Below are 22,623 nucleotides of genomic sequence, written 5' to 3'. Positions count from 1 at the left end.
ATATATATATATATATATATTACCTTTGTAAGTGTAAATCCATTTTTGTGTATGTTGCACAGTATGTCATTTTTATAAAAAATCACATTAAAATTAAATCACACACATAGGTACTTATCATACATTTAGATTTATAGTATACAAATCAATTTCGCTTAGAATAACTTATTTTAATTAAAAACCAATTTTATCTTTTTCTATTTTGCCTTGTAGACAGACTTTATTTTATTTTACACGGAAAAAATCAAATGTAAAAAAAATCTTACAGCACTTCTAAATATCGGTTGAAATGATTAAGTGAAAGGATCCAGTTACGAGCGCGCCGTGCGGTAAACACCTCTAGGCTGAAATCCTCTGAATAGACCGGCGTTGATAAATCTTCTCCGGTATCGAAACGTCTGCGCTAAAAAAAAATCAAGAATTCCCGAGAGGTTCCGCAACCGATTTAAGGAGATCGACCGACTGACCGACCCACTCACTAACCGACCCACCGACCGACTGACCGAACGGATGTCTTCCGGCGTTCTCCAGCGATCTCGTTCGCGAAGTCTCCAGCCTGATGGCGCCTATCAGTCGACTTCACGAGGGCGCATCTCCGGCACGACTGACGGTCGCACGAGCACCAAAGTCGGTCGGCGGCGAGGACGATGAGAGCTGGCCGTCGATCTGACTGGGTGATCTTTTTTTCCAGCGTTAGCTACCAGAGGCCAGTTTCGTATCGTCTACAATTGCCAGTCTATCTTGTCCATCAAACATCACGTCCCTCTTTCCCTCTCTCCCTTTTCGATCCTGCTCTCTCTCTCTCTCTCTCTCTCTCTCTCTCTCTCTCTCTCTCTCTCTCTCTCCCTTCTCTTTCATTTCGTCTTTCTTACAAGCAACCTGTCCCTTTCTATTGGCTGTGCCACATGAGAATCACACGTACGCAGGAATATGAACGCATATATCTGTACACGCATACACGATCAGGGTGAACCTATGGAGGTTTACGCACGCGCTAATCCGAGGATTCCGCGGCTGGTGGGAGGAAGCGGATGGTCGACGGCGCCTGCACCTGGTGCGCGAAAATTTATGACACAGGTATATCGGTGTATGAAAGTATATTTTATATACATATATTACACGCGTTCGTTGTGTGTGTGTGTGCGTGTGTGCGCACGCGTGTGTATGTGTAGTAACCGCGGTTCGTCGAGTTGAAGATGGATCGGTTGCATAGCTGGTTACGTGATGGGATCAACGCTGGACGGGTCCGCTCGATCGGGGTAAATTGGGAACACGACGACGCGACCATCATTAGGCGTGCATGCGATGACGTTATTGCCAGGCGCTCGGGATATTGCTTTTGATTGCTAAAGAAGAGGTTGTCTTTGGAACGTGATACTTCTCGTGACGAGGTCAAATTAAACAAATTATTATTATAACTTGAAAAGAAACATTATTATTCTTAGTCTTACAATTAGAAACATTATCTCTGCTTTCTCTACAAAAATTTTTTGTAGAAACTTGATAAATATATCTTCCAATGCTATATAAAAATGAGAAAAGAATTCTTTTATTCGTTATTTAAAAAATTAATATGTGTAGTTACACTTTGTATTTCGCTCTAATTTTTGTGTTTAATTTTAATCTTTCGTAACCACACTGGATCTTTTTTTATTCAAATTCAAATGAAATTTTATAAAATTTCTTGGCACAAGTTTTAATTTTTTTTAAATAAAAGTTTTAGCATTTGAATTAAATAATTATTTTATTATTCAACATAGAAATGTTGAAAAGTAATTCTGATTTTTTTCTAGATTTTTTAAAGCTTAGGAAACAGTAAAAAAATTTGGGCTGGTCGAAAAAGACCCAAACTACCAAGTAAATAAAAATATGTGTACCTACGAAGGGTTAATTTATTGTATATTTAAAGAATTACGTTTGAGATACGCAGGAAAGAATAAATATACACATTAATAATATAATAAATGATATAGTGATTTGGTTTCGACTTTAAGCGAACTCGTAACATGAAAGTCGCAGAGAAATATTTTTTAAATCTCTCATATTTTTTTCCATTCCTTCCTTTTCCATTTCTTCTTTATAGAGGGTTACGTAAATTATCACGTGGAAGGAATCCCGGAATTCTCAAGATAGACAAGACGAGAATTTTGACGCGTAATATCCTGTCTACGCTTCTGTGATTATCATTTCATTTACCAAAGGAAGTCGTCAAGCAAGCGAACCAGTTCGCACGAGTCTCTCATATAACACGCGCCATAGCCGTTATGATGAAGAGGAACGGGTGTCGGCTGGGTCTGAGTAATTACGGACAAGCGTGATGCGCTTGCTCGCACCGTGCAATATTATTCGTGTGTGCATCGGTGCGCATCAAAAGTTCTCGAAAGTATTAGCGTAATTCGCCAGAAAATCAACGATCTGATTCAAGATGATCTTTCATCCTTTCAATCCAACTTCCGTTCCTAGTTTCTGTATTCCTAGACGTGATATAAACATCATGAAATAAAAGTATTTTATATTTTGTAGTAATGTATTGAAGACGGAAGCATATATTTGCATACAAAATTGCAGTGGGATTCCAGCAACAAGATAATAATCTCTTGGCAAGATGTAAACCACCGTCCGAAATCAAATCGCGCGGGTTCGTCGACCGGAAAATCGCTCCAGTTGATCTTCGCATACCGAGAGAAATCCCCGGACCAGGGGATGAAGAAACAAATTAGTGGACGTGGAAGGGATCGATCTTTTTCTGGACCTACCATCGTCCTCGGTCGCTCGGAATCTCGAGGCTCGGCTTTGGACCAGCCACGGGTACGTGCATCCGGAGCCACTTAATCACCCAATATTAATATCGCGGACAGTGCGTCGCGCTTATCCGACATACATACCATCCTTCCACGTGCGGGCTGTCCAGCCATATTTTTGGCAAGGTGGTGGATAAAGCGCGAATACGAATCCGTCGTGTCTGTCATTTGAATACGTTGGTCAATCGCAAAGCATTACATATAATTGAATCACATTACTCGTCATCGTTGGTCTATTTATTAAAGTAAGCTCCACGTCTATGAAGAGAGGACTGTTTCGCTTATAATGTTGCTCAGTAACAGGGGCTTACCGTTGATCTCTCAATTCCCTTGACGCTCAACTTACTTAACCAAGAAACATTTATTTCACTAAATACTATTAGCTTTTAGGTAAAACCAGAGCTGATTGTTCATATAAAAATAATTGTCAAAAAGCTTATGACTCAGTACAGTATAACAGGGCATTCTCTTTTTTTATTATAGATTGCTGATATAATATTAAATTGTTGCGTAAAATGATTTATGCCAAAAATGCATTATGTATATTACGACTTTTAAGAAAATTGAATTGTTAAGTAAATTTTTCTTTTATCTCTCTCTCCATCATTATTCAATAATTACAACTATCGGTTCAGGTTTCCCTACTATTAATTCATTAGCGATTAAATTTGAAGTCTAATTAATAATTAATATTTTTTTAAATGAATCTTATTGTTCCATTTATTTAATAGCAATAATTATCTTATTATGGTTCTTAATTCAATTTCGAAGTGTTACATCTGCACCGTTGATCATTAATCAATTCAACATTCATCAAGTCATCAAATACATGTGTACGAATAGTCAAATGCGGCATCAGTGCGCACGCGTGATTAATGATGATATTTTTCGTCATGTTAAGTAAACATTTAAGAATGACATATGTATTCATTGTTGCAGAAAAGAAAGAGGAAGTTGTATTCAAACAAATATTTAAGAGCACATAAAACGTGCCAAATCCGTCTTACGCGAGACGGAAGAATCCGTATCGTAAAATTTCAGCAGAGCAGCACACATTGCGCAGTAAAATCCAAGATTTATTTCCGCGCAGCAAATAGATTCCAGTCGACGTGCGTTCGACTATTGCTAGTTAAACTAATAATAGAAAATAGACTAAATAAACTAACTGCTGCGAAAATATTATGTTGATATTTTTTACAGTTCGATCAACATTGAGAACAAGTTTGTTTTAATATATGCAGTCATATATTTAAAAAGATATATCTAAAATAAGTAACAAATTCACTTTTTTGTTTAATTAATTATACAATAAGGATCTTATTATAACAGATGTTTTTATTAATCTTTCAAAAATTTACCAAAATATCTATTTTTGAAAGATTAATAAAAACATCTGTTATAATAAGATCCTTATTATATAATTAATTAAACAAAAAAGTGAATTTAAAAAAAATGCGATCTATGTAAATAAGAGAAATATTGCAGTAAATAAGAGAATATTGCGTCATTCGAAGTAGCGAGGAAGTAGTGTAAGCTAATAATAAGTCAGACAATCCTATAAATTTTGTCCACCATCGATAGCAATTAACGAGATTAATTAATTAAAAGTTTTATTATTATTATCTTTTAATAGTATTTTTAATAGTATTGTTAGTATAGTAATGGTCATAAATAGTATTCATAATCTTTAGGTGCAGTAGTATGAGACAACATTAAGTCATACAGCTGTGCCCACTTACTATGCATTGAAATTAAAATTATAAAATCTTTGTTATTTCATAAATAAAAAAGCACTCTATATCTTCCTATCAAATAGAAAAGCATTATTGATAAATACTGTCATAATTTTTATTACTGTCATAATTTTATTTATAATTTGCATTTTTATGTTTTTATATTTTAATTTTTAATTTTTATATGTGTCCAACCAATCGTAGGATGCACTTATATCATTATGTAGCAACAATTACGAAAAAGTAATTTGAGTTAACTGAGTAAATTTTGAAATAAATAGTAAAGCAAAGTTAGAATGGAGGAAAATTAAAAAAATTTTTTCTAGAAATACGAGCGGAATATATCACTTACAAGTAACTGTGCCTCCGCTCGGGAGAGGTAGTGGGATGGAGTTCAATCGGATAACGTTGAAATTCTTTTTTGATAGCTCCTGCTGGCTGCTACGTTTTGTAGTGACAGTAGAGCTTTCCTGTAGAGTTGTGCTACGCTGCTCGACAACGTGTTGATTTTGTTTCTGCCGTGTTTTGCGAGCTCGTTGAGTTTTGTGCGTGCTATGTTCCCGATACTCTTCGGATGCCTGGAATGTCGTTGAAATTGAAAAACTAGTTAACGACATTGACAATATCTTTTCGCCAATCGTAATCACTTTCGACTACAAATAATTATAAATTTTTGATGGAACAATTTACTATAGAATATATACAGAATAATTTACATTAAATGTATTCTTTAAATACGTGAATGAACTGCATTTCAGTAAAGTACATTAGATGGAATTTTTTTTTTATAAAAATGCAGACTCAAAGTTATTAATAAAAATGTGAGTGATTAGATTATGACAAGAAAGATGTGTTTCTGGCGACAATGGATCGCGATATCGCATGATCGATATTTTGGTGCTGGAGAAATGCCAAGTATTAGAAGCTTTCGTTTTTTTTACAGAGTGCTAATAAAATTCTTGCGAAATCTAGGAAAAAGGAGTGCAGGAATTTTTGAAATCGGGGGAGATGGTGTATGTTACATCTCATTACGATAGAATCTACGTATTTCGATGCTGGTCACAAGCCAAAATGGGATGCGTGTAAAGAATTTATTATGTAACCACATTCGAATTATTGCAAAATTCGTATCATCACAGGAAGCCTGCATCTATAATGAATTCATATTAAAGCAATCGCGATTCCGCTGCAGTTAGTTCTGCTGTAAATCGCAAGTTATTTAAGTTCAGTGGATTATATTATTGCAATAACATTTAAATCATGGATTTAATTATAAAATAAAGCAATGTTTAAATACATCAATACAGCTTTAATAAATAGAAAACAGTTACTGGAAATTATATATTTTCTCATGGCCCGCAAATGTATACTGTCAAAAAAACAATATTATATTAAGTAATGAATTTAAAACTATATCAATTACTTAATTTATCAAATTAGAAAAGAGAAAATTTGAGAGAAAAAAATTGTTCTTGAAGATACGTAATAATGTAACATTGTTTATATCAAAACTGTTTAATATCTCGTATATTATATATATTAATTGTAAATCTTATTATATATTATTTTACAAAAACAAATTTTATCCTTTTCAGTTATAATATACAAGAACCTGTTCAAAACAATCGAATTCCATAAACTGCCGTTGTCAATTAAGAGGTACGAAATATTATATATACGAAGCCTGTTGATCATCGAGACGCAATATTGCAGCTGAAACCAAAATTAGCTTTCGGGGAGATACTGAACATGATACATAAATAGTCGCTTTCATGGTGCAAAATGCGACACGATGATATAAAAATAATATTATTATAAAATATCCTTTCCCTAATTCTTACAAGAGAAAATACAAATAATGAAATAGAAGAAATAGAGAAATTGAATAATCTATTTTTGAAATTTGTTTAAAAATATAATTCATACACGATTTTATATAAATTATACATACATAAAGATAGGAGATTATAACTTCATATAATAAGATTTCTAGTATTATAACAAAGATTCTAGTATTCTAGTATATATATCAAACTATTTAACCATCTTGGATTAGATATTATACACCGACATATACGTTTCGTTATTTTCTTCTTTTGATTTTTTTTTTAAATTCTACAAAAGTAGATATGTTAAAGTATTTTTTAAATTTATTTAATACTGTAAGTTATTATAGTATAGTATTTATTTAATACTGTAAATGATGCGCAATCCTTTTTTAAAGGATTATTTTCAAAGAGCATTTTTTAGAAATAAGTAAAATCTTACGGACCATATAACGTTTATTTTATTTGCATAAAATAAAAAATATGATTTTATATTTTCGGCTATGAGCTGGCAAGCCACACGAAACAAGTAAGCCGTATGCGACCCGCGGGTCGCAGGTTGCGCATCACTGCTGTATATTACTATTATTAATTTGGATAAATTGCAAAAAAATTAAAATAATTTATAAAAAATGAGATGTTATTATTCAGTCAACTATTTCGCTCAAATCAGTGTCATTTCTTATTCAATTGATAATTTGTCGCGATGACTCGTATCACTCACTCAGTCCGCAAACGATTGCGATCGACACAAAACCAGCGCCATACTCTAAGCCTTCCGAGGACTTTTCCTCTCCCTTTATAAGGAATTGCTTGATTGATTGGTTGCGAATTCGCGTACCTAACTACTAACTATCAGGCATCGGCTTCACCGATTTACGAGGAAACGCCCAGCTGCGTCGGTGGCCGACACGAAACTCGCGCCTCTCTACTATCCAAGTAGTAATTCCGGGCACAATGCTGAATTTGATGGCATGTACTATAATAGATGCCCAGCCCCCACTCGTACACATTACAAAAGAAATAATAAAAAATAATTAAAGAGTACAAAGCACAATGTGGATGCCATTGCGCTGTCTATAAATCTATAAATTAATTTGTGGATCATTGAAGACATTATAAAATTAAAATTGATTTTTTAATAATCTATGTGATATGTATCTAGATTTCTTCAAAATCAGAAATTTACGACTCAATGTTATATAGAATAGTAAATAGTATAATTGAATCATACAATTCCATATAATCGAAATATATAATCAAATAAAATGTCAATATTTTAAATATACTTTAATTAAATGTTTACTATTAAATAACAATATATAAAATCATCAAAATTGATAACACAGTCTGCAATATTTTATACACATCATATAAAGTTGCGCAATATCAGATCCGCTATCGTAATATGTACCCAGAACAACAGTAAATTTGGATAAATCTCAAATACAATGTCATGTTTTTGTTTACGATTAGTTCAGCTATATTAAACTGACAATAAAGTAAAAGATTCACGTTTTTCTTAATACCCTACTAAAGCGTCTGCAATTATTTATGCAGCTTTCGCTTGGATGTGCATCATTTTTTAAATCGTGACATATTATATATAAGAGAGAATTCTTTATTATTGTATTTTTTGACAAAATTAATTATATTATACAAAAAGATATGAAAAATAAAGTACCGATTTTCATTTATAAATGATTTAAAAATGCGAAAATTTTTACGATAATTATTTCAGAACTCGGCTTAATACCGATCCTGCAAAACGACAAATAATAGCAAACGTCGGCGCCAGCCGTCAACAAGAATGTGTCGCACAAAGTCACCGTTGTAAATCGTGGCACGGGGTTTAATTTAACTCACAGTATTAATTCACTCCCTCGTCTCCCTTGGCCACCCACTCCGTTTCTGCTTATAAATTTGGGGAAGCTTGACTCGCACTCGAAATAGTCTAGGAGCTCTCAGTGGAGGATAGACGGCATCGAGATACGTATTGGATTTCAAAATGGATCGTAACTTTAATATGGAGAATATGATTCCAAAAATATAGACATCTTACTAGATGTCATCTTATTAGACAATAGATCGATTGCTAAACACGTTGCACATTTCTGAATATTATTTATGCGCGACAGTCGCGAAGAGTTATGATGCGTGAAGCGACCTGTCACTTTACTGTGCAAATCAAATTTCTCTTGATGTAAAATAATAATTTTGTCTTAAATGTGTTGTCTTAAACTATTTCCATCAATCGTAAATTGTAAAGTACAAAATTTATTTTCTAATTTTAAAATATTTATTAAAATATTTTTATTTCCAGATGCGTATATAATAAAAAGACGCGAAAAAATAAATAAATTTAGAAAGCGTAAAGATATTATTGAAACTGTATATCAAATAATAAAATGTTTAGTAAAATTTTTAAGAAATAATTTGTTATTTCTCAAACTATTCTATTGACTGTTGGAAATAGAATGTGATTGATTATATTTACAACAAAGATAAAATTGAAAGATAAAATTGAAAATAGCACTTTAATCCACATGAAACAAGAAACAAAAATCACATATATCTTGAAACAATTGACACTTGTTAAGCATTGACGTTTAGTGAGTTAATTGGGCAGGTGTCACAAAACGACACGGCGATCGCCGTGATGAATATGCAAGCATTTATATCCGGCATGGATCATGTTCCATCTCATCGCGTTTCTCTTCGCGTCGAGATAATTAGATTTCAAAGCAAAGCAAACTAATGACAAGTCAAATTTGATAAAGATGAAGATGAAAACAATAAATTTTCTAAAATATAAGAGAAACTAAAATATAAAAAAAAATTTTTTTTCAACAATTTTTACTTAACTTTTAACTTTAAACTTTACTTAAAGAAAGATATCTGATATCATATATTTTATATATATTATATGTGTGTGTGTGTAAGTTTTTTTCTACTGATAATCAGTAAAAAAAATCATCCGATTTGAATAAACAGGCGAACAATGTCCGACCGTATATATCTGTTTGTATCAATACATGATAAAAATATGTAATAAGTGAAAAGATTAAAAAAATAATGTTTAATTATAACGTTTATTTATTCTAAAACATAAATAAAAAAGAATGATTAAAAAATGAATGATTAAAAAATGTGAAACGATATATTTCTGATCATATTCCTATGTAGTACAGATCTTCAAGAAACGTTCTGAAAAATATCCTGAAATCATTCCAATGTCTTAAGAACGTTCACATGAAGATCTCTGGGATAAAATGTGCTCGTTGTATGGGATTATTATTTAACTCATTTTTAATTACGAAATGTTCATATTTCGAAAGGAAAAGTTTTCGATGTTTACAGAATTAGATTAGATAGTTTTTGGTTAAACATCATGTGGATTAATAAAAGTGACTCTCCACTTTTAGCAGGTTAATGGCGTTCCAGTATTTACGATCGGAGGCACTCTGGACCACTTGATGACGGCAGCACTCACACGCGTGCGCACAGATGCACATGCATACACATACACACAGTTGATCTGTAAGATGGGAAGGGATGTGCAAAGATAGAAAAGATATAGCGAGAGATAAAGATGTATGCATGTGTGTGTTACTTGGAACGGAATTCGTGTTACAGCGCGACGTATGATGATGGGCGGTCCATGTGATGATGGGCGAGGATTTGTGCGATAACGAGCCGGCGGATGCGGTCTCGATGAGTCTTCGCAGTGGACTGTTTCACTGGAGACTACGCGACAATATCCTGCAGTACGTGTTGCCTCTATAGTTAGATACACCTCGCGCCCCACCCACCCGGGGCTCATCGTCGACGAGAGCACCGAGCATCCGAATTGACATCGAGAAGACGATTATGAGGAATCTTCACGTATCATCATCCTTTGTCTTTTCAAAGGGAACCGATTTACAAGAGAAAATATTTAAAAACGAAGTTATAAGATGCATCCGTCGTTCCGTTCTTAGTTCTCGTGTTAAAAATTGTTAATTGATTACAAAAAGTTAGTATATTTTTGAACATAAATTTAAAAATTGATTTCCAAATCCGTATTCATCATACATTGTTTCATAAAAAGAATTTTGGAAACACTAAATATATATTAAAATGCAGTAATTTTATTAGCGTTTTACAGTTTAACTCCTTGTAATTATTTTATATTTTACTGAATGGACCTGACATATTTGCTGAAATACTTTACATTATAAATATACATGGAGGAAATTCAAGAATTTCTTTAATATGGTACATACAATTTAAAATAGCAATTAATTTAATTTAAAAAGAAACAAAAATATATAAAAATTATAAATCTTTTTAAAAACTTTCAAACAATTTTCAAGAAAGTTTAAAAAAAAAATTATTTTAATTATAGAAATTTTAATTTTTATTTAATTTTTTATTATTGATCATAAAATGTACATTGCTGAATAAAGAATTTCACGTAAACTTCAACATCATTAGTTTTTTATATTAATTTTGTACAAACAAATGTAAAAGGATAATGATTTCGCGAGATAGATTATAAAATATTGTAATTGCTCACTGTGAAGGTATAGAATCCATCAGGCACCGGTTGACCGCCAAATTTAATGCTAAGGGTATAGTCTCCCGCATCAGCAACAGTATAGTAAATGTTGACTGTGCCATCGCCGTTGTCTTCTATGTCAATGTCAACGACTTCACTGAAATCACAAACCGAGATGTATTATTCACAGATTAAAATATAGAACGGAGATCCATTCAAGAAATATTCGTGCATGCCGCATATTTTCGCCACTGCAACTTCATTCAATAAGTAATGTAAATATTAAATGTTTTCACGCGATTCCATTCTCAATTGTCTAGATTTTTAATCTAAAGTAAGAAATTTGAGAAAAGTCCATTTCTTTAAAAACTCTTTTTCGTAATGAAAAAACTAAATTTAAATTCTACATCCATGTATCTATAGCAATGAAAAATGTGGATTAATGACGGAATAATATAAAAAAATATTTTAAAGTTCTACTGAGAAATGTTTTTGTGACATCTAGATCGCATAATTCATCTGAATACTTTTCCTCTTCATAAAAAAAATTTTATTTTTCATAAAAATCAATTCGTAGAATGTACAAAATAAAATCGGATAATAAATTACACTTATATGATATTTTCACGTACTGCGTTAAACTGTAAATTATTATTAACTGTTATGACACAGTCGTATAAAATATAATTGTAAAATTGTGTTTATTATAGGAAATACCAGACATATATAATATGACATCTTGTCACTTTGTATACTTGGGATAAAGAATTTGGCCCGTTTTAAAGTGTCTTTTCGACAGAAGACATTGCCAACTCGAACAACACGGAATATCACAGATGAATTATGAGATAGCAGCTGTATACTGTCAGTATTCAGAATGCATTTATAGTCGAATTGATTAGAATTATTGACAATCTTTTGGAGGGCATGCGTCCGATTATGCATAAAAGCACGCGATATGTAGGATAGAAAATGCACGTGTTCTTTAGAAAATATCCTGAAAACATTCACGAAGGATAATCGTGAAGATGCATAATATTATACGTTACGTTATAATCTCTACATTGTAACAAGCAAACTTTCTTGATTACAAAAAATTTAAAAAACTTAAGTAGTGATATAATTATTTTTCTGATGTATCGGATTTATCATTTTGTGTGTCATAGTAATGTAATCAAAATCATATCTTAAATTTTGTTAATTTCTTAGATATTTTTTCTAATATTTATATAAATTCATATAAATGTAGTACAAAGAATATAATATATTTGAGTAATAGCTTGCAATACTTTTTCAGTATGTTAGAAAATTTTTTTTTTTGAATAGTTATGTGTCAAATAATACTGTGAAGTTAAATTTAATTCAAATCCAACTCAACTATCACCATAAAACAAATGAATGAACAAATGTCTGAAACAAAGTTTTACTAAGAAATTCGCCAATGTGATTAAAGAGAGTATGTAAAGTGATCTATAGTCTGGCATCAGTTGTGACAATTAGAAAAATATGTGCAACGTTATATAATTTATTAATCTAGCGCTAATCTAATTACAAATGCATGAGTATGATATAACTACATTGAAAAAAAAAATTCATTAAATCAATCTTAATACACATTTCTTTAAATAGTTACATATTAAATAGTTACATATTAAATAAATATTTACTTACAGTAAATAAACATTTACTCAATAAAATAAATGAATCAAATAATTGAATCAAATTCATGATTTTTATGTTAATAAATATATATTTAATAAATATATTTATTTGTTAGAACTATTTAAATAAATATTTATTAAAATATAGTATTTTTTAGTGTAACTTCGAAAGACGCGGATATTGTACAAAAATAATTTTCTCATTTCTGTTAACAATGGAGCATCATTAAAATATAAATATATATATATCTATATATATATAATGTTATGAAATCGGTTTCCTAAATAATCATTCTTCTTGACTCATCTGCTGTCGACACTAAGTTTTATTAAAAGTATATTTCGCTTTCAAACCGACATTTGATTTCAATATTAGATATGGTAGTCGGTAATGTCGGCATAGTCACTACGTGCAACTGGCTGAAGATTCACGACGATCCACTTATTATCACTTCGTACATGACGTTCACCATGGCAACTTGCCACGATCCTGAATCCTACTGGATTTGTTTCACGATATACGACCGATTAGTCATGCCGTTACACTCCAGATCTAATCCCAATATACGATTGTAAGCAAAATGTCAGCAAAATGTAATATGTCTTCATTGTTTATTATTTGTTTTTTTAATTTATTTAGTTGATAATTTATTCGTTAATTTATATTTATAGCAATACTTATCATTTAATTGCAAATAATACATATATCAAGAAGTGCATATGCATTATTTATTTAGAAAAGTAATTTATTATGATAATTAAAATTTATAAAATATAAATTAAATAATTATAAAAGGAATATAAAATGTGATAATATAATTTTGTATAAGAAACATATAATATAATATAATACATAACATATAATATAATAACAGAAGAATGAAATAATAATTTATTATTATAATTAATAATAATTTATTAATTCTTCAATATTTATATATTGAGAAATCGAAAAAGATATAACACAGTAAGAGATCTTTTTCAAGTTCGTCTATAAATTCAAAATAAGTAAGTCGCGATGGCGCGACATATTTAAATTTAAAATAAGATAAAATTTTTGTTTGGAAGCTTGGTGAAGATCGAAAGATATAAATGCGAAGAAAGTGTAAAAATATAATCCGCCTTCATGTATACACATATTTCAAGATTATTCGTAGTTAGGTATAAAAGTTATAACGCGCAAAAAATATTATTATTGAGAAATACAATAAAAAGATTTTGCGAGGAATTTAATAAATAGAAAGCATGAAAGGATTAAAATTTGTCTAACAGTTAGTATTTCTTATAAAAATAAATGAAAAAAAGCATAATTACATACATAATAAAAAAACATAATAAAAAAAAATATTAAAGTTGCATAGACGAAATAAAGTTAAGTTAAAAATAAAATATTTCTGATTAATTAATACATATAATTTCTTTCTTATACATTTTTTCCAATATTTGATATTTTTGAAAAAGCAATATTTCTTAAACATATTCTAATTATATAAATGACAAAAAAATTAAAAAATATTTGTGATTTTATATATACATGACAAAATAAATCTCAGATTTTAAAAGAAGAACGAATATGAGAACGTTTTGGTAACTGCGAGAGTAAATTTTAAAGGTTCTCGCAATGTCTCCTCTCTCTGATTCATCTTCTCCGAAATAGTCAAATTTAAATCGGAACGAATCAAGCAGATGCTCACCTTCCAGTAGTGGAGCGGATACGGCAGGTCACTGCACCGCGGCCTGCATTTTCAGTGTCCACAGTAATGCAATATTCTTCGCCCTGAGCCAAAGTGTGCTGAATACCCTCTTTAATTTTACAATTGTTCGCTGAGCCGATAGATGTGCTTTGCACGGTCACCGGACTGTTCGGCACTTCCTTACCACCGTATTTCACGTTGACCTTGTAGCGACCGCAGTCGTCCGGCAGATAAGTTGCCTTATACTTTCCGTCGCCGAGATCCTGCACTACTACCTTACGCGGCACTTGATCTGGTCCCTGAAAGAAGAATTCAGGAAGGCATTAATTGCGAAAATATCGGTAAGAACGATTGGTCATACATCTTCTTTAATTATTCCCGAGTCATTTAGTACGTAGATTAATATAAATCTTTCTTATAAGAATAATCAAATTAAATTATAATTTTTAGAACTATCTATATTGCTCGTTACGATCGTCATAGCCACGGCACTGATTATATTTGCGTTCAAATTGAATATAATAATAAATATGATTGACTGTTATGATGGTTGGCAAAAATCATCATAAGTTTTGATTGGTGTACATACATATATGTAACTAGTATAGGGACAATTTGGACAATTTATCAAGATACGAAAATATAATAGGTCAACTTATTGGCGATATTAAAAACTTTCTACACAATACATTTAAACCAGACAAAGAAACTAAACTGTTTATTGAGCAGTTGAATGTAATTGATTGAATCTATAAAAAAAGACCCAATTATATTCAATCGCTTGGCGAGCAGGTTGATGTTTTGCTAACTCTTAAACGTATCTAATATTTCATATATCTTGATTTATGTGTTTTTCCATCACACATTTTATTACAATTTGAAAAGAATAGCTTAGTCTTGTATAATCTTTATACATTTTCTTGTTTTGTACATATATTAATGCAAATTAATGAACATCTAATTTTTGTGTTGGATTATGTAATTATATAATTTTAAATACCTATTAATAATTATAATAATTAAAAAATTCAAATATGTCCAGATATAAAGGTCAAATCAATTTTAATTGCCAAGTTAATACATACAATATATTTTCATAAGTGTACAATAATATCAATATTTTATAAAATAAATTCGAATATTTTTTTTGTTGTATCATTGATATTGTGCGCGAATAAAAAAATATATAAAATTATTATATTTTGAAGATTTTGTTATAATTAAAAATAACTGAAAATTTTTGTAAAAGTAATTGAATTCTAAAAGGATGATTATTACTTCATTTAAAATATTATTCAACGTCCAATGTTTTTGTCAATGAGATATTTAACAAATTCAAGATGTCGGATAACTGCTTTCTTATAATAATTTCATCAGCATCCATGATCTATTGTAGGTTTCCAAAATTATTTTAAAAAATTCATTTAGTTTTATAATTTGTAATTTAATTGTGTTTTATTCTTGATAGTTTTGATACGAAGCAATATTTGCGAGAACCTTTTATATATTTACCTGAAAAAAAATGAATTATTTTTAATAATATTAATAAGTTTAAGGCTATTAAAAAAAAACATATAAATTTTTGTTTTCTCATTCGAAATCAAATATATAAATATAAAATATTAAACGCTTGATACAAAATAGGAATAGAAAGAAATAAAAATTGGCAATGAGAGTCAAGCGTGATAATAAAACTTTTTGCGAGACCCTATACTTACCACAACTTGCACTTCAAGATCGCCGTAACCAGCATTAGAAGTGTCCACGATGAAGTCAATCGGGAAGGAGGCAGTGCAAAAGGGTGCCACCCCGGGACCCGACAAAGTTACCTTGTTTGGCTCTACGAAGGGCAGAACTTTCACATCGAACGGACTGCCGTTGATATTGTCATCATCAAAAGTAACATCAAGTCGCACATTACTTCCAGCAGGCGGTGGCTGATACGTCACTTCGTACAGGCCGTCACCTTTGCTCTTGATTTGAGGCTCCTGTCCCAAGTTAGGCGACATGCGTACTTTCACCGGTGCCTGTTTGTCGCATTTTGATGCATCTACCGTGAATTTGGCGGGCACACCCTCACGTACCATGTGCAGACCGGGTCCGTAAGCGATCACATTCTTTTTCGGCGATATAACTTTGATCTTGAATGGCGAACCGGGTATGCTCTGTTCAGCAAATTTAATGTTGATTTCGTAATCACCAAGTTCCCTGGTAACGTATTCGACATCGCAGGAACCATCCCATTTTTCCCTGGCTTCCGCTCTGACCTCTCCGTCACCCGTAATCGACACACCCAAACCACCATTACCAGCTCCTGAAAGAAGATCGCATACATGCTATTTCTTTCTACATAAAAATATTCGCTACATAAAAATATTTCCCCCTTCTATATGATAATTATTATTATAATAATTATTATGTTCTAAATTATACAATTTGATAGATAGTATAAAATTACAGTATTTTAAGAATTTGATCAAATTATTGGCTTACAAACCTTTAGTCTCCACCGTAAAATAGTTTGTTTTGTCCGTGATGCCTTGCTCCAAACCAGGACCATATGCACGGCACTTACTGGGATCGGAAGCGCGTTGTACGTTGACGGAGAATGGTGAACCCGGAATGGGCACGTTGTCATAGAGAATGTCGATGGTGTAGCAACCCTCCTCGAAAGGCGTGTAACTGACGCAGTAGGTGCCATCACCCTGGGGGATGATGAGCTTCTCGGTTTTACCGCCACTGGGATTATTTATGATACAGGACACCTTACCGTCATCAGTCTTTGACTTGGTGATGTCTCTCGTGTCTATTGTGAATGATGTTTGCTTGTTCACGAATAAACCTGCAAAACGCGATAACACGATATGATTAAGTGAAAACTCGAATGCTTTTTTTCTTTTTTTTTTTTTGACAAATGCATTTATACACATACATATATGAAATAGTAATATTTTTAAATTAAACTTTGTCATTCTAAAAAATTATATATATCTTAAATTATATATTTTCATGCGTTAAAAATTCGAGATTTATATTTGATAATGAAGTATTTTTGTAATACACAGAAAGACTAAAGTATTTAAAAATTTAGCTAGATATAAAATCTGAAAATAACTTTGTTGGATATCGAAATAATAGTGTAGAGTGTTTAAGAATGATGAGCAATGCTACAAAAAATTTTGACATTCCAACAAATTTGAGTGTTTTATATAATTATTTTGATGATTCAATATATAAAATTATTTTTAGACCTGTATTTGATTAAATTTTTAGATACTTCAGAAAAACTGTTCTTTTAATATAGAAACTGTAGATTTCTTCAAAATTAAATTTTATAATAGCGAAGATATATTTATAGTCTTGTATTTTTAATTTAGCATAATTTCTTAACAGATTGAAATTTAACATAAAATAGTAATATAAAATTGTACATATCTTTAATAAATTTTAATATTAAATTTATCAAACTTTTATTATTTATATTACTAATACCTCGTAATAAATTTAATAGGTGTATAATTTTTAAATATATTTCTACAATATTATGTTCCTGATCGTTTTTGTGATTTAATTAAACATCTATTTGTTTTAAACAATATGTAGTATCTAATTTAATAAATTATTTATTAAAATGACAATGCATAAGCGCATATTGCAAAACGTAATTGCAGTCTCTAAATTTAACACAGAACAAATCACAATAATATATAAGATTATTATTTGTGGCATACTGGATTTTAAACTAAAAATGAGGCCATGCTCGTAGAAAGAAATAAATTTAAATTATTGTTTCATACATACTTTTTACAAACATGCCCTCTAGTATTCTTCATTCAAGTGTCTTACAACAAGTATGTATGTTAAAATATGATTACGATCAAAAAATCCAAAGCAGGGAATGTCATGATAACTAACGATAAAAGTGCAATCATGACACACATGCATCGCAACATCAACGCGTCTCAGAATAATTATCGGGATTTTCTATCGAATCTTTTTCTATCGATAAAAATATTTTCCTCATCATAGTCGCAATGAGTTTTTCTCAAGATCAAATAATCACAACATTTGTGCAACTTAAAAAATTCGTTTCATATATACACGAATATCTAATGTGTGCATGTTCCTTAAAAATCAATCTCGACAAAATCTCGATGATCGAAAAACAATCCTTTAAAGCTATTCCTACAAAATCCCGAGACGCGTTACAAAACTCATCACGCAAATTAGAGACGAGCAGGTCACAGCACTCTCTCAATTTCCAATCACAAAACGATTTTCGTGCTGACGTCCTTAACGGTACCGTGTGGCTGGATGCCGTTCCCGCTGACTCTGATTTTGGATAGGTCCGCATCCGGAACGACAATGGCCTGGAAAGGGGAGCCCGGCACGTGTTGTTCGTTGAAAGTGATGTTGATACCGTAGTCACCGGTCTCAGTGGGTAGGTAAGCGACGGAGCAGGTGCCATCGCCGTTGTCCCTGCAATTTATCGCGGCTTCGCAAGGACCCTCGACGGTCACACCGAGACCACCTTGGCCAGCTCCACGCGTGTCGATCACGAACTCGGCCGGCTTGTTCACCACACCGTGAGAGAGACCAGGTCCCGAAGCGCGCACCTTGCTCGGATCAGAGCCATGAACACAGGTCAGCCGATACGGCTGATTCGAGATTGGCTCGCCGCCGAAGCTGATTCCCAGCAGATACTCGCCTAGCTCGGTAGGAGTAAAGTTAACCAGGTAGCCCTCGTGAGTCGGCACCACGTGCGCCTTGACCCGATTGCCGGACGGAGTCGTGATCGCCACCTGGAAGTCCGCCGCCCTGCCCGCCTCCTGCGTTATCACGCGGAATTGCTGCAGGCTGTTCACCGGGGCCGCTGCGAGGACGTTTGCGGGTTCTCGTGGTGAGCCGCGATGCATTTTCGCTTGTGCTTACGCGACGGGACGACTGCCCGTGAGCAACGAATGGACGTCGCGCCGATTTGCTGGTGAAATTATCATTGATTCTTGTCGAAGAGATGATTGAAGAAAAATTAAATAATGCTCTTTAAAACTTGTTGAGTGATTCACTCTTCAAAGTGTATTCTGCTCCAAAAAATTTAGAGGATGAACTAAATATGCAAGCATGATCGAGAGATTTGGACGATTAATTATACTTTACGATCAACATTCACCAGCAAGTGACGGCCGGACATTCATTGCGCAAAGCCTATCATAACGTTAGATTTCAAATACTGGATATGCATCAAGTTGTGAGAGAAAGCCACTTGTTACATACATAAGCCCACAATGCGCGTGTAAATTAGGCAGAGCGTATTCCAAATAAAAGAATCTCTCGCCGTTACGAAACTGATAACGTGTCTTAGTTAAAAGTGCATTCAGTTACAATAAATATCCAGCGTGCAGAAATAATTATTTGTTCTTTACATTATTTATTCTTTATTATTATGTCAATATGATTATGTTGCAAATCCGAAAAATAATCGACACTATGATAAAATTTATTTAAATACATATGTACGTGTATTATTCCAACTTCCGACTGTAAGTGGCACTTCTCTCTCTCTTTCTCTCTCTCTCTCTCTCTCTCTCTCTCTCTCTCTCTCTCTCTTATTTTGATTTATTTACTTTCTAAAACTTTTAGAATGAACTGTCATTCTAGAGAGTAAAATCTCATCCTTAAAGATTGAAAATTGAGCCACTCTTTTTCATGACTGGTCAATTCATTCTTTAGAGTAAAATTCCACTCTAGAGAATTTAGAGAGCATATGATTCTTTGCATATGTAGCCTTGTGATTCTAATTAATTATTCATTATTTATTATTATAGAAATGTATTAATTTTTCTTGGACACATTGCTTTGAATTTTATCGTGACACATTCAATGTTAGGAGCTGCCTTCCTTCCAGGTAAAGTCAATCGAAGGAGTAACGCGTGGAGCATCGAAGTGCAATATTTTTAGACAAAACGCGAATTGTGTGCGTGTCAACTGTGGGGAATTCGCGAGCGCCGTTATAAATAAAACATCGCACTGGTTCACACTCCAGCAAAACATCCGAGGAGAGACCTTGGTAAAATATATTTCGAAAATCTAGGCTAGATAACGCCCCGGGAAATGTTCCCAAAAAGAATATCAGCCATATGCCATGAGACGAGAATTATCTTCTCAATGACCGCTGGAAGGAGCACGATTTTGGCACGATTCATTTTCGAACTAATGCATTGCTGATATACCTACCTAAGTGCAAGATTTTATTTTAATCATAAAATTGCACTCTTATTATTCCTTCTCAAACTGCGCTTACAAATTACTAAATTAAAATTTAATATATAAAATAATAAACATAAAATTTTTACTATGAAAAAATTATTTATTATACACTCAAACCAGATATATAACGCAATATATAATGATAAATAACGATAAATGTCTTTGGTTATTTCTTGTTAATAGTCTATTTAAATAATAAAAAATAAATTCCTCTAAATTCCTTAGGGTGAATTCTCACTCCAAAAGAATGAAAATTCTACCATTCTCGAAAAAGAATAACTGAATTTTCACTTCTTTGGAGGGAGATTTCATTCTTTTGGAATGACATTCACTTCAAAGAATTTAGATAATACACTATGCATATACTCGTATTACATTATCAATTAAGTTAATTTATAAATCCAACATATTGTAGTAATTAAAAAAATAAAATAATATTATATTTTACTTAATATGTATTATAAAAATAAAAAAGAATAATAATAATAAAAGGCTACAAAACACGCTATCAAGTTTATTATCATTTTAAACGATGCGATATTACATTTAAGAGTATTCAACTATTGTCCCACTTTCATGGGACAAAATGTTGCATATAATATCTTGGTTTGAGCATATATATGTGATTAGTAACACATTTAATTAAATCTGATTTTAAATAAACCGATACAGTATTCGAAATATTAAGCAACACTTAAAAAATTTTCAGTAATTGTACTCACTTGGTGCCAGACCATCCACTTTAACCTTGGACACATCCACATGAGGCTGAACGTTGACCTTAATGGGGCATTGAGGTACCTTCAATCCGCCATAATTGAGATTCACCGTATAGTTTCCTGGCTGTGGGGGCATGTAGTCCACGACGTACGTGCCATCCTCATTATCCGTTAACGAAATTGGAAGTTCTCGGCCTTCAGGATTCACCATTTTAATGTCCAATTTACCGGGGCCAGCCTCACGACAGTCGACGTTGAAATGTGTGGGAACATTAGATTTTACACCTTTCTCAAGACCGGGGCCAAAGGCGGAGACCATAGCAGGATTCAAGGGCGAAGCTATTTTAACTCTGTATGGAGATTTTTTCGTGGCCACTCCGCCATAATTCACCTAAAGAAAAAGATATCTTTAAGAACAATGTTATGCAGAGATACTTATGTAGAGATACTTATTTTTTCTATACCTATAAATAGATACAATTTTTGTGTACCGGTACTTACATTTACGCATAATTTAATTACTTTTTAGATAATACTTTTTACTAAATGCACATCCAACGCGCGGACATGTTAAACTTACTTGCATAAAATTTTTTACGTATATACATATAAAATGCATATATAATACATAAATATTATGTGCGGATACATGAAATCATAAATGCCTATTTATTCTGAAGCTTTATATTAATAAATAAAAGTATTTGTACCTAAGTACAAGTATACTTTAGATAAAATACCTATACTTAGACATTTTATTTTTCTAATACCTGTATCTTAATATATTTCTTTTAAAGTATCTATATTTGTACCTTATAAGTAGTAATTTGCTAAACACAAAGCATCTTGCATAATACTATTTAAGAAATCAAATTACACTGAAACTTCATAAGTCACGCTTTTATTGAGTATTTTATTGAGCATATTTTTGAGATTTCTCAAATATTTTTTTTTTAAGTTACAAGGTTTGCGAAAACTTCATAAGCTCGTAGTTGATCTTAACATTTTATACAATATTTTGTGTATTTATTTTAATTTGACTTTAAAACTGAGATTTTATTCTGCTTAAAAAATTCACCCTACTTTAGTCTATTCAAAAACAGCATGTTTTAAAAAATCATCACAAACATATAAGCAGTAAAAGTTCGGTTCAAGATTTTAGAAATCAATATTCTAGAATTGTACCATCACAACATGCGGAGAGCTAGATATAGGTGTGTAATACGCTTGAACAGTGCCGTTCCGGTTGTCGCCTAATCTAAGAGGAACTTCTTTTCCAAGAGCATCCTGAATAGCAACTTCCAGAGCCGCCTGACCAGCTTCTCTCGCATCAATCGTAAAATTCGTAGGTTCGTCTTTGGCAACACCTTCTGGCTGAATTC

The 22,623-nt window shown here is 32.1% G+C and overlaps 1 protein-coding gene across 10 annotated transcripts in view; it reads right to left on the bottom strand.

Annotated features, from left to right (window-relative positions):
* The window catches only part of LOC108691382 (filamin-A), a 52,926-nt gene that overhangs the window by 10,510 nt on the left and 19,793 nt on the right, over nucleotides 1–22,623 (bottom strand). For 2 of the 10 annotated variants that reach the window (XM_018199098.1, XM_018199100.1), the window contains 8 exons: nucleotides 22,427–22,608; nucleotides 21,245–21,632; nucleotides 18,559–19,128; nucleotides 16,753–17,097; nucleotides 15,974–16,569; nucleotides 14,256–14,554; nucleotides 10,919–11,057; nucleotides 4,887–5,112 (listed from right to left, as the gene is read on the bottom strand). In XM_018199098.1, the coding sequence (XP_018054587.1) occupies nucleotides 4,887–5,112; nucleotides 10,919–11,057; nucleotides 14,256–14,554; nucleotides 15,974–16,569; nucleotides 16,753–17,097; nucleotides 18,559–19,128; nucleotides 21,245–21,632; nucleotides 22,427–22,608 (2,745 nt within the window). Of the gene's footprint in view, nucleotides 1–4,886; nucleotides 5,113–9,973; nucleotides 10,111–10,918; nucleotides 11,058–14,255; nucleotides 14,555–15,973; nucleotides 16,570–16,752; nucleotides 17,098–18,558; nucleotides 19,129–21,244; nucleotides 21,633–22,426 lie in introns of those variants that run through there. The other 8 variants (XM_018199105.1, XM_018199106.1, XM_018199108.1 and 5 more) reach the window with 6 other exon arrangements.

This window comes from Atta colombica, unplaced genomic scaffold (assembly GCF_001594045.1).
Source record: "Atta colombica isolate Treedump-2 unplaced genomic scaffold, Acol1.0 scaffold46, whole genome shotgun sequence".
Classification (NCBI taxonomy): Eukaryota; Metazoa; Arthropoda; class Insecta; order Hymenoptera; family Formicidae; genus Atta; species Atta colombica.
The sequence above is the reverse complement of the archived record's forward strand: the minus strand, read 5'-3'. Positions and strand labels throughout refer to the sequence as shown.